General features: G+C 43.9%; 1 protein-coding gene across 1 annotated transcript in view; it reads left to right on the forward strand.

Moving 5' to 3' along the window:
* The window catches only part of MRPS6 (mitochondrial ribosomal protein S6), a 65,838-nt gene extending 55,806 nt beyond the window's left edge, over positions 1 to 10,032 (forward strand). The window contains exon 4 of the mRNA XM_082655146.1: positions 9,448 to 10,032. Coding sequence (XP_082511272.1) covers positions 9,448 to 9,637 — 190 coding nt within the window. The 3' untranslated portion in view covers positions 9,638 to 10,032. The remainder of the gene's footprint in view (positions 1 to 9,447) is intronic.
* The last annotated feature ends 3,251 nt before the right edge of the window (positions 10,033 to 13,283 follow it).

Raw genomic sequence — 13,283 nt, forward strand, 5'->3', positions numbered from 1 at the left:
GCTCGTCTGTATTTCAGAATGGCTTCTCCATGGCAGATTTCAGTGGGATGTAGGGAGTTCCGAGGTTGTTTTGTCAACCTAATTCCTGTTTTTACAGGTCTGTTATGGACCTGTGTTGTCATGGGAAGGGGATCCTTGTAGGCATCAGAAGCTGCCCAGACCTACAACTCCAAGTAGGCTGTTTCTGGGCTTCACTTCTCATTGTCATTCCTTAGGTCACCTGTGGTTAGAAAACCCCACTAATATGTATAAAATAGGTAACTAACATTAGAACCTGCTGTATAAAAAAATAAATACAATGAAATTCAAAAATTCAAAAAAGAAAAGAAAAACCCAGTAGCTAGGAGTGAGGTGTCCATGACCGCCGCGTCATTTCCACAGTCTCCTGCGGGACTGGGAGATGTGTGCAGGTCTTGGAAGCCTGGGTTTCTGCTAACACTGTGGCCCTTGTGACTTCTCTCCCCAGCTGGACTCAATGTTCCAGGGGGTCAAGGCCATGTGTACCTCATCTTTTTAGTCTCCTGAGGTTTGCCCATAGTAGATGTTCATTGATGGTTAAGTTTGTCCAAGATAAATCAGTGAGAAGAAGAATATATCCTGGCAGTAACCAAGAATTGGTCAGTGCATCTCTGTGTGGGAAAGCCTTAAAGAACTATTGACCTGTGTGCTTGGGCCGCTAAGGCAGATAGAGGTTGTCCTGGACTCCTGCTTGTTTCCCTCACAGTGGGGAGGGACAGCTTGGTTCCCTGGAGGGAGATGTGGAGGTAAGAGGTTAGCTATTTTTTTAAATTAAATTAATTTATTTTATTTTATTTGTTTTATTTTTGGCTGCATTGGATCTTTGTTGCTGCACCCGGGCTTTTCTCTAGTTGCAGCAAGCAGGGGCTAGTCTTCGTTGTGGTGCGCGGGCTTCTCATTGCGGTGGCTTCTCTTGTTGTGGAGCACAGGCTCTAGGCATGTGGGCTTCAGTAGTTGTGGCACACGGGCTCAGTAGTTGTGGCTCGCGGGCTCAGTAGTTGTGGCTCACGGGCTTTAGAACACAGGCTCAGTAGTTGTGGGCTTAGTTGCTCAGCAGCATGTGGGATCTTCCTGCACCAGGGCTCAAACCCGTGTCCCCTGCATTGGCGGGTAGATTCTTAACCACTGCGCCACCAGGGAAGTCCAAGAGGTTAGCTTTCAACTGTGAATGTAAGGTTAGCTTTCAACTCTGAATACAGTAAGATCTGCCCATCTCTGAGCCACTCCTAGCCCCTTCTCTGTCTTGGTGGTGTTTCCTTTTTGTGGAAATTTCCACAGTGCAATAAGGAGCATGGGAGTAGAAGCAGTCTTGCCCACATGCGCCCCAGGCGTAGATCAACAGTGTGATAAGCATGAAGTGACTGTCACAGCTGTGGCTGTGGGCACTAACCCATTTGCATCTTGGCCAGTGCTTTTGTTTGGGTTTGGTTGCTGGATGAGTGTCCTGACTGGTAGAGGGAAGGCAGAGTAGCTAAAAGAAGGTAAAGGCTGGAGGGGTTTTGGTAGTAACAGAGCCTCCTGAAGCCAAGCTTAGGGTTCTCAGACCTTTTTCTAGTGCTTTTCTTTATCCTTGAGAAACCTTCAGAATGCCAGTTGCTGGCTAGCAAGAGATGTAGTTGACAGAGTGGGAGCTGAGGGGTCTGGAGTCTGGATCCTGCCTCTCCCTTTGTGACCTGGTGCAGATCAGTTCCCTTGAAAGCAGCGGAAGGGGTTGGACTGCGTCGTCTTCATGGTCCTCTCCCCATTCACTGGGGTTCTGTAACCCAGTGATCCCAAAGTTCTCTGTGGCTTCTTATGTCCTGGAGTCAAAAGACATACTCTTAGAATCCTGGCTGAGGCCGCTTAGTAGCTGAGTGACCTTGAACTAACGACTTAATCATTATAAAATTCAAAGGAGATAATGTGTAGGAAACCACTTTGAACAGTGCTAGTTGTTGCTGGGGAGAAGGCTGCTGGGCCCACACCAGCACCCAGCACCACTTCCTCTTGCACTTCCTGAGTTGCCACATGGAGTGGAGCTTCCACTTCCTCCTCCTCTCCCTCAGGAACTGTGTAAAAGAAAGTTCTATCTAAGACACTTGCCTTTACATTGCTGAAGTAGTATCTGGCCTCTAGTTTCCATCCTTGGGTATTCTTTTTACCCTTATCACAAAATGGTATCCAAAAAGCTTTGGGTTATTTCTTAGCATTATTTGCGGAGTGCCAGTGTATGGAGGATACTGCTCAGGAAGACTGCACGATAACGGATTTGTGGGCAGATGAGTTGCTTGTTGGCTATCGTAAACACACTCTCTCTTAGCAACATGTTTAGACTCAGAGGCTAGCCCATAAAAATACCTCTGTGGTGTAGAAGAATGGAAAATGGAAGAAGACAATGCTTGCTGAACCCCAGATATGGTATCTGAGTAACTTGAATACTTGACCGTAAAGACGGGCAGGCTTAACTCACTAGAGCAAGAGACACCTGTGTACTCTCTGGTGGGGGGATGTGGAGCATTTGCAGGGCTGGCAGTGGTAACTGTGCCCAGAGCATGTCAGGCCCTCGCTAAGCATTTCCCTCCGTATGTTACCCTGTGTAATAGATGGCATTTCACAGTGCACTGCCTCCGGCTATCAGGGCTTTAAGTGGAGTAAAGCAAAAGAGGAAGACACTTCTAGGGAAACTAGACGAAAAGCAAGGAAAGAGGAGGGAGCTCAGAGAGGACGTATATGTGTTTAAAGAAAAACTGCCGCTATAGAACGAAGTATTGTGGGATGTTAACAGACAGAGGGTGAGGTCATAACTTGTCCATGGTAGCTAGGCAAGACATTTTGATGTATACTGGATGAAAGAACAGATGGATAAAAAAAGGGAAGAGAGATGCTGGAGGCCATGTTGAATGAGAGCGTTCCCAGCCCTGGCCACCAGGCGGCCATAATTATTGGGGGTTGGAGGAGTGGGAAAAGTGCTGAGAGTTGACAAGGAGAAGGTAATTTAAGGTCGATTACACTTTTTTTTTTTTAACATCTTTATTGGAGTATAGTTGCTTTACAATGGTGTGTTATTTTCTGCTTTGTAACAAAGTGAATCAGTTATACATATACATACGTTCCCATATCTCTTCCCTCTTGCATCTCCCTCCCTCCCACCCTCCCTATCCCACCCCTCCAGGTGGTCACAGAGCACCGAGCTGATCTCCTTGTGCTATGCGGCTGCTTCCCACTAGCTATCTATTTTACGTTTGGTAGTGTATATATGTCCATGCCACTCTCTCACTTTGTCACAGCTTACCCTTCCCCCTCCGCATATCCTCAAGTCCATGCTCTAGTAGGTCTGTGTCTTTATTCCCATCTTACCCCTAGGTACTTCATACACTTATTTTTTAAGCTCTAATTCAGAGCCTTACTCAAGGTAAGTAATCAATAATTAACCATTGAACAAATGAGCAGTTCTTAAGTTGGGTGATTGCAACCATAGTGCCTGCTTTGTGGAGTAGAAATAAACAAGTAGAATTAAACCTTGGAAGATTTGGCCAGGTTGGTGTGTAATTTTCAGAGTAAGCCCAAATGGTGGTCTCATTGTTGAGCACACGTGCAAGTCAGTGATCAAGAAGTTTGCCAGGTCGTGGAGGAATTGGCATTTTTATTTCATTTCTTCGTTGTTTTTTTCTTGCGGTACGCGGGCCTCTCACTGTTGTGGCCTCTCCCGTTGCGGAGCACAGGCTCTGGACGCGCAGGCTCAGCGGCCATGGCTCATGGGCCTAGCCGCTCCGCGGCATGTGGGATCCTCCCGGACCGGGGCACAAACCCGTGTCCCCTGCATCGGCAGGTGGACTCCCAACCATTGCGCCACCAGGGAAGTCCTTTATTTCATTTCTTGAAAAACCCTCGGCGTCTTCATCAGCTGTAGTTACTCCTCATCACCACCATTCTATATCGAGTCATTGACCAAGTCCTGCTCATTCAACTTCTACATACCATTTTAAAATCAGCAGCTTTGTAGAGGTATAAATGACACATAATAAACTGCACATATATGTCAACCCATGAAATCACCACGATCAAGATGATAAATTGGTCACCCTAAAGTTTCCTCCTGCCTCTTGTGATCCTTCCTTCCACTTATCCACCATCTGATCTCCTTTCTTTCACTATAGATTAGCTTATATTTTCTAAAATCTTATTTAGATAGAATCAGACAGTATGTACTCTTTTTTACTCTAGTTTCTTTTACTCAGCGAAATTATTACGAGATTCATCAGTGGTATGTATTAATAGTTTATCCCTTTTTATTGCTGAGTAGTATGCCATTTTATGGATATACTACAGTTTGCTTATCAGTTTACATGTTAATGGATATTTGTGTTATTTCCAGTTTCGGGTTGTTACAAGTAAAGCTGCTATGAACATCGATGTAGAAGTTGTTCTGTGGGCATATGCTTTAATTTTCTTGGGTAAACCTAGGAATGGAATGGCTTGATCATAATGGCAGGTGTATGTTTAACTTTTTAAGAGAATGCCACACTGGTTTCCAAAGTTGGTTGTATCATTTTGCATTCCCACTAGCAGTGTATGAGAGTGTCAGTTCCTCTACATGCTCACCACACTTGGTATGGTCATTTTTTAGCCATTCTAGTAGGTAACTCTTTGTGGTTTTAGTTTGCATTTCTCTAACGACTAGTGGTATTAAGCATCTTTTCATATGCTTCTTCGCCATTGTATATCTTCAGTGAAATGCCTTTTGAAATTTTATGTCCATTTTTAAAAATTGTTTTTTTAATTAAACTTTGAGAGTTTTTAATATTCTAGAAATAAGTCCTTTATCAAATATGAGTTTGCAAGTCCCAGTGCATGGCTTGTCTTCTTATTATCTTAAGAGTGTCTTTCAAAGAGCAGTTTTTAATTTTGATGAAGTCTAAAATATCGAATTTTTCTTTTATGGATTGTGCTTTTGGTGTCATGTCTAAGGAATCTTTGCTTAACCCAAGGTCACAAGCATTTTCTCCTGTGTTTTCTTCTAGTTTTCTAGCTTTGTGTTTTATGTTTAGATTCGGGTTCTAGTTTGAGTTAATTTTTGTATATGGTACAAGCATGGATCAAAGAGCTCATTTTTTTGCCTATGGATATCAAATTGTTCCAGCACCTTTTGTTGAAAGGACTATCCTTTCTTTACTGAATTGCCTTTGCACTTTTGTCACAAATCAGTTGTGCATTTGGATCTATTTCTGAACTCCCTATTCTATTGATCTATTTGTTTATCTTTATATAAATGCCATACTGTCTTGATTACCATAGCTTTATAGTAAGTCTTGAAATCAGGTAGTGTTAGTCCTTCAACTTCATTCTTTATCAAAGTTGTTTTGGCTGTTCTTGGTCTTTCGAATTTCCATGTGAACTTAAGAATCAGTTGTCAATTTCTAACAAAAAAGCCTTAGGATTTTGACTGGGATTCTTTTTTTTTTTTTTTTGCGGTACGCGGGCCTCTCACTGTTGTGGCCTCTCCCGTCGCGGAGCACAGGCTCCGGACGCGCAGGCTCAGCCGCCATGGCTCACGGGCCTAGCCGCTCTGCAGCATGTGGGATCCTTCCGGACCGGGGCACGAACCCACGCCCCCTGCATCGGCAGGCAGACTCTCAACCACTGCACCACCAGGGAAGCCCCTGATTGGGATTCTTTTGACTCTTTATGTCAGTTTGGGAAAACAGACAACTAAACAAGTTGAATCTTCCTACCCACGAACAAAGTATACCTCTCTATTTACGTATGTTTTCTTTAACTTCTTTCAGCAATGTTTTATAGTTTTAATTTACAAGTCTTGCACATCTTCTGTCAGATTTATCACTAAATATTTAATTTCAAGGTCTGATTATTTGTTGCTAGTATATAGAAATACAGTTGATTTTTGTTTATTGATCTTGTATCTTGCAACCTTGTTAAACTTACAGTCTGGTATCTTTTCCATAAGCTTCTTCAGATTTTTCTGTATACACGTTCGTGACATCTGCAAATAAAGACAGTTTTACTTTTTCCTTATCAACCTGGATGGTTTTTTTTTTGTTTGTTTGTTTGTTTGTTTTTCGCGGTACATGGACCTCTCAGTGTTGTGGCCTCTCCCACTGCAGAGCACAGGCTCCGGACGCGCAGGCTCAGCGGCCATGGCTCACAGGCCCAGCCGCTCCGTGGCATGTGGGATCTTCCCGGACCGGGGCACAAACCCGTGTCCCCTGCATCAGCAGGCGGACTCTCAACCACTGCACCACCAGGGAAGCCCAACCTGGATGTTTTTTACTTCTTTTTTTTCTTGCTTATTGCACTGGCAGGGCACTTCAGTAAAATGTAGATAGAAGTAATGAGAGTAGACGTTCTTGTTTGTTCCCACTCTTAGGGGGAAAGCATTCAGACTTTGACCAGTTAGTATGATGTTAGCTGTAGGTTTTTCAAAGATGCTTTTTATAAGGTTGTAGAAGATTCCTTCTTTCCTGAGCTTGCTGAGAGTTTTTATCAGGAATGGATATGGGATTTTGCTAAATGCTGTTTTCTGCATCTATTGGAATGATCACATGGTTTTTCTTTTTTAGTTTGTTAATATGGTGATTTTCATTGACTTTCAAATGTTAAGCCAATCTTGCATTCTTGGACTAAATCCTACTTGGTCAGGATATATTGTCCTTTTTATATATTTTAGTAGTCAATTTGCTAAAATTTTGTTTAAAATCTTTTCATTTATGTTTATGAGGGATGTTGGTCTGGTTTTTTCTTTTCTTTTAGTGTCTTTGTGTGGTCTTGGTACCAGGGTAATGCTGACTTTATAGGACAAGTTCAAAAGTGTTGTCCTACTTTCCAGACCAATTTGTATCAGAATTGGTACTTTTTTCTTAAACATTTGGTAGAGTTTGCCAGTGAAACCATTTGTGCCTATAGTTATCCTTGTGGGAAGGTTTTTAACTACAAATTTAATTTCTTTGATAGATATAGGGCCATTCAGGTCATCTGTTCCTTTTTGAGTGAGTTTTGATAGTTTGTATTTTTCAAGGAATTTCAGTTAGGTTGTCAATTTATTGCAAAAGTTTTTTTTATGATATTCCCTTACCATTCTTTTAATATCTGTAAACTTTGTAGTCGTTTCACCTTTCTCATTCCTAAATATCGGTAATTTGTATCTTCTCTCTTTTTACTGATCAATCCGATTGGAATTGTATCAGTTTTATTGATCTCAGGGAACTAGTATTTGGTTTCACTGATGTTCTCTATTGTTTTTCCTGCTTCATCATAAAAAATCATAAAAATCATAAAAAAATGATTTTTATTATTTTCTTTTTTGGTCTTACTTTGCATTTAATTTGCTCTTCTTTTCCTAGTTTCTTAAGGTGGAAGCTGAGGTCATTGATTTGAGGCCTTTCTTCTAGTCTTACATAGATGTTTAGTGCTGTAAGTTTACTGCGAAGTACTGCTTTAGTGGCATTCTCCAGATTTGATGTGTTGTTTTCATTTTCATTCAATTCAAAGTATTTTGTGATTTCCCTTTTGATTTCTTCTTTGACCCATAGGTTATTTAGATGTATGTTTAGTTTCCAAGTATTTGGGGATTTTCTCAAGATTTTTCTGTATGACTCGAATCCCTTTAGATGTATTGAAAATGAGCCCATATTCTGGGCTCATTTTATGACCAGAATATGGTCGTCCTTGGTAAATGTTTTGTATGCCCTTGAGAACCAATATGTATCTTGCTGTTGTTGGGTGGAGGGGTCTATAAATGTCAGATCCAGTTGGTTGAGGGTGGTGTTTGCTTCTTCTCTAACCTTGCTGGTTTTCTGTATACTAGGTCTGTTGATTACTGAGAGGAATGTTAAAAGTTTCCACCTATAATTGTGGATTTGTCTCTTTCTCTTTTCAGTTCTGTTAGTTTTTACTTTCTGTATGTTGTAACTCTGTTATCTTTAAGTACACATTTAGGAATTTTGCGTCTTCTTGGTGAACCCATTGTTAAGTATTGTCTCTTTTTTCCCCTGATAATTTTTTTTTGCTCAGAAGTCTCCTTTGTCTGATATTACTGTAGCCACTTCAACTCTCTTTTGGTTAGTGTTTTTGCATGATATATATTTTTCTGTGCTTTAACTTTTAATTATTTTTACTTGAATAACTTTCCCACTAGGCTTGTGAATGGTCACATGGGAAGTTGGGAATTTTTCATATGAGTTTTGAACCCTCTCCTTGTGTAGAACTACACAAAATGCCATACTTTTTCTAATAACGTTCTTCCTTGCTGAATTTGTTCATTTTTACTTTGGTCTTTCCTGCTTTCTGTGAGAATTCCACCTTTCATGCCAACACACCACTGTGAAATATTTACTGTGGACCTGATGTACGTTAGCCTATGCTCAAGGTGCTGGGGATGTAGCAACAAAGTCCTTCTTCCTAGGGCAGTTACGTTTCAGTGGAGTGAGACAGACTGTAAACAAATACACACTGTGTTAGTGGTGATAAAGTGCTCTGGGGGAAAACAAAGCATTAAGAAAGGGAGGTAAGAGGGATGAGGCTGGGTGGGTGGGGCAGAGGGCTGTCTGACAAGGTGACTTTTGGACAAGACGTGATGGAAGTGAGGGATGAACTGTGTGGAACTAGGGTGAAGAATATTTCTGGTAGAGGCACAAAGAGTGCAAAGACCTAGGATGGGAATATGCTTGGGAGAAGAGTGTGGCTGGAACCAAATAAGTGGTGTCAAAGGTCATCTGAACCAGCTGGAACATTGTAGAATTCTGAAATACTGCACTGAAAACTGTCCTTTAACAGCACCGTGTCCAAACCAAACAGTACAAGTGAGGCTTCAACTTTTGCAACAGAGCATGGGTGGGGTGGGCAGGGAATAGAGACACTTATTCCTTTGCATCGGCATACAGCCAACTACTGATAAAGTTATTAAGACTGAAGACCAGTGAGCTGTATGAGATGTCTGCCTGTGTTAGTCTGGTCTGAGTAGATGAATGTTAAATTCTTTCTGTCACCCAAGAGTCAAGCGCTTTTCTTTTGTTCCTTGTCAGTTCTTGAATGTGCTGGATAGTCTTAGATGAGTCCCAGGCCTTTCTTAACCTTTTTCTAGTTTGTGAAGTATGGCTGATACTTACTGTATCTCTTAGGTGCGTTAAGTCACTTGTAAAATCCTTTGGAAAATTAGAAGACTCATAGAGTTTTCACAAAAATCATCAACTAATGGATTGAAAAATTCAGTGGAGTGTAATGGGAAAGGCCGTAGGAAAAGGGAGGTCGGGCACAGCACTACACTTCGGTTCAGCTGGTCAGCTCGCAGTTTCTCTTTTGACAAAGATGTGTATGTGTGTTTGTAGGTAGTTGATGTCTGTATGTGGAGAGGAGTAAAACAAAAACATAGACCAAAATAGTGAGATTACTGTATTTCACAATGCAGCACATTCACAAATTTTTATTTTATTGCAGGTATTTCTTGGTGGATTTTTACGCACCGACAACAACTGTTGAAGGCATAATGGAGCATTTGTCTCGAGACATTGATGTGATTAGACCAAATATTGTAAAACACCCTCTGACCCAGGAAGTGAAAGAGTGTGAAGGGATCGTCCCAGTCCCACTTGAAGAAAAGCTGTATTCCACCAAGAAGAGGAAGTGAGAAGATTCACCAGATTTTAGCCTTCAGTTTAATTCTCTCACTTTTGAGCACCATGGATTAATAACTGACCAGCCTGATCTTTATGTAAGAGGGTGCTTTCAGGGCCCTTTGATTTTTCTAAGGTACTTTTAGTTCTTGATCCCCTTTGCTGTGAAAAGTCGGGGAATGGCCTCCTTAGAGCCACATTGTAATATATGGCATCAGCGCTCCCTGCTCGATTGCGTTTCACGAATGTAATTTGTCAGTGAGGACTTTGCCCTACAGCAGCACTAACACTGCTTTGAAGAGCAAAGATTATAAAAACCACTTGGGATTACACGCTAGTCATTCAGACTGTATACCACCATGCAAAATAAAAATTTAAGACCATCGTATTATATGAGTAACTTTTGATCAGAGTGAAAGTCTGTGATTTTAAAGAACTTTTGCCTCGTCACCTCCCCCAGCACTGTGCCCCATCCAAAGCCTCACAGCTCCGGTCTGCCCAGAATGCTGGCAGCATGTCGGCGGGGCTCCCGGTTACCAGCGCAGGTTCAAGACTGGGAGAAGCCACGGTGAGGGCAGGTGGGATGTGTCTGTCCCTTGACTCCTGGGCAGTCACTTTTCCTTTCCTCTCACAATTAACTTGTCCTTGTGGTGGGTGCTGCTCTTGGTAGAGGGGCGTGTGTGTTCTGTGGCAGTTGGTGGTGGCACTGCTTCCTGTCATTCCTCTGCCAGTAGCACTGCTTCCTCACTGTCCCCCGGGCCTGCAGACCTCTTTGGGGAAGTGGCCACCTGTGAACTCTGCACCTCCTCCCTTCTGCCCGTTACCCTGATGAGTCGGAAGCCAATTGCTGTTGAGTTGGGGATGCCCAGAGAGCTAGCTGGCGCCATGCCTGTGGCTAGTGGCATGCTGAGCTCTTAAGTTAGGGGGACTTGTAAGAAGATCCATCTTTTTTGTTGTTGTTTTTATTTGATACTCGTAGACATATTTTTAAAAACATGTCCTGGAAATAAAAAGACAGGTTTTGCTTTGAGAGATTTTTGTTAGCAGGGGAAAAGTTGGGTTTGAAATGTTGTTGTACTTTGAGACTAAGAAGCAGCTAGTCTTTGCTTAAAATTGATTTAAGTAGGGTTATCATATTTAGCAAATAAAAATGCAGGATGGCCAATTAAATTTGAATTTCGGATAAATAACGAGTCAGCTTCCACATAAGTATGCTCCAAATGTTGCAAGGAAGTACACTTACAGCAAAAAATGATGCATTGTCTACTTGACGTTCAGGTTGACGTGGGTGTCCTGTATTTTATGTGGTAACCTTGGTATAACTCACATAAAGGAATAATCAATACCAAGCCAGAGACAGCAAAGCTGAGAAGAAAATAAAGTCAACATCCAGCATCCTGGCTTCAGCTGACCACACTGGCAACGAGGCAAGTTACGGAAGAGAACCCGGTGGGTGTGCCTTAATGTGCCCCAAACCCTTGTGCCCTCAACCTACCAGAAAACTGATCTAGAAACCAACTGAAATTTCATTTCTGGTCAGTGCCAGATAATCTGTTCTGTGAGCCTGAATTTACACCACAGTCTGAGAATTCTCCTTTAAAAAGTTCCATATGTGGTCTCTGCCCCAGGCCTGGGACGCTGAGGACCTGGGGTCCCTGGCAGTGGGCTGGCTTCTGTGGTGGGTGAGGATGAGGCTTTTTGCTGGAACAGTCACTGGCATCTCCTCCTCAGTCTCCTCAGAGCTGGTGAATTGGAAGAAATTGACTGGCCTTTCCATCTTCCCACAGCGGGGCCCTGCACAGGGCGTCCATCAGCAGCCCAAATGGCAAAGCTTCTGCACACAAGTTGTTGGGGGAGGTGCCAGTTACTAAGTCGAATCTCTGGTTGTACTAATTACACAGTCAGATCATATTGAAGCCGGAGGGAGCCCAGAGATCTGGCCTCTGTCTGTTTTTAATGGTGAGACTGAAGCACAGACAGATGTGCAAGAGAGGTGCCCCAAGAGCCAGGAGGAGCCCAGCTCCAAACTAGTCCAAGGCCTCCTCCCTCCGGGATGCTGCCTGTCTCTGCCCTGGACGATCAGATTCCGCCCTTTGCTTAATCTTAAGAGCCCGGGCAGCATCCAGCTTCAACTTCCTTCAGAAGCAAAACTATTAAGAAGTCTCTTTGAAGAGCAATAGTTCAGTCAAGAGGGTCATTAAGAACTGTACACTGGAAATAAAAGGGATAAAGTGGAGATTATCGGGGAAAATATGCTTCTTCCTGTTCATTAGGGATTTCCTGAAAGCGCAGGCTCTCAGCCAGGGCTCGAGGGATCACAAGCTCCTCCACCAAATGGCTTGAGTCTCCATGTACTGTCACTCAGGTGCTATCTGAGGTGCGTCTTGCGTTTTCCTTACGGTGTATTATGTGCGTGCTGCGTGCCATATGCTGTGCTGCTGCACACACTTAATCTGTTACCTCATTTAGCCCTTTCAGCAGCTCTGTGAGGGAGTGGTGTTACCCCTGTTTTCTGGATGAGAAAACAGACTCCAAGAGATTTGAACTTGACCCCACCAGTACCAAGTGACAGCTGGGATCTTGAGCTGGGGACCCTGACGCCATGGAGTCTTTTCCATCCGGTAGCACTGAGGTTGTCATTGTTCTCTCTGGTTAAACCAGGCACCTGGGTGTCAGGGGTGAGCTAGTGTCACTCAGATAGTAGCAGTTGTCCTCGTGTCCTGAGTGTGGTGCTGACACTTTCTTCTCCTGCACTTGCTAGCCCCTAGGAAATCGACGGACCCCGTTGGGCATTCCAGGTCATCGAGTGTTCGGAATCCTGTGGCACAGTTTAGAGCGGCTTAGGAAGGAGGCTGGCTAAGTAGGACAGCTGTGCTGTGTGCCAGTTCCCCTCCAAAAGGAAGCTCCAAAATGAAGCCACTGTCCCTTCCCCCTGAGGCGCTGATTCATAGCTGGACCTTCAGCCGCTAAGGGGCCCTTGCCCCCTTGCAGCCTGTTGGGATGCCAGGGTTTGAGCAGGGCCTATGTGCAGGTCACCTCCGGGCTGCTTCTTTGCCCTGGGTCCTCTTGCCCAGGTTGGCAGCAGGCAGAGGCACTGTTTGGGTGGTTTGCCCCTTCAGTGGACGGTTATCAGTGAAGTGCTGGGAGTAGAGCGTGGGCAAAGACAGGCTGATAGCTGGGAAGGCAGAGCGGTGTGGGTGTTGCCACATGGGGGGCGCTGCAAAGGGCAAGAGCAGAGGACGTGGTCGGGAGGGGACAGGGAAGCCGAGACCTGCAGGATGCGGAGCCAGTCCCATGATGTGATGGTGTCGGCAGATGGCACAGCACGTGCAGATGCCTCGAGGTCCTGAGCTGGAGACCAGAGGGTGGAGCGGGCAGGATGAGGAATTGGGGGGCCAGATCTGGGAGACTGGATGGAAACTCCTGAGAGTAAGCACGAAGGGATAGGAGTCTGCTGAAGTGAAAGGAGACGCAGAAGCATAAGAGGCCAGGTGTCGGGGTGAAGCAGCAACTCCAGAGTGCTCCCTTTGGGGGCCTCTTCCTCAGATTTGTTACCCTATTTGTGGTCCACTTGGAACAGGGTTGAGCTTCCAGAAATCCTTTTTTTTTTTTTTTTTTTTCCTGCATAAGGTGGGCTCAGGAAGGTGGAGAAAGATGGAG

The sequence above is a fragment of the Grampus griseus genome (genome assembly GCF_964374135.1).
Source record: "Grampus griseus genome assembly, chromosome: 5".
Taxonomy (NCBI): Eukaryota; Metazoa; Chordata; class Mammalia; order Artiodactyla; family Delphinidae; genus Grampus; species Grampus griseus.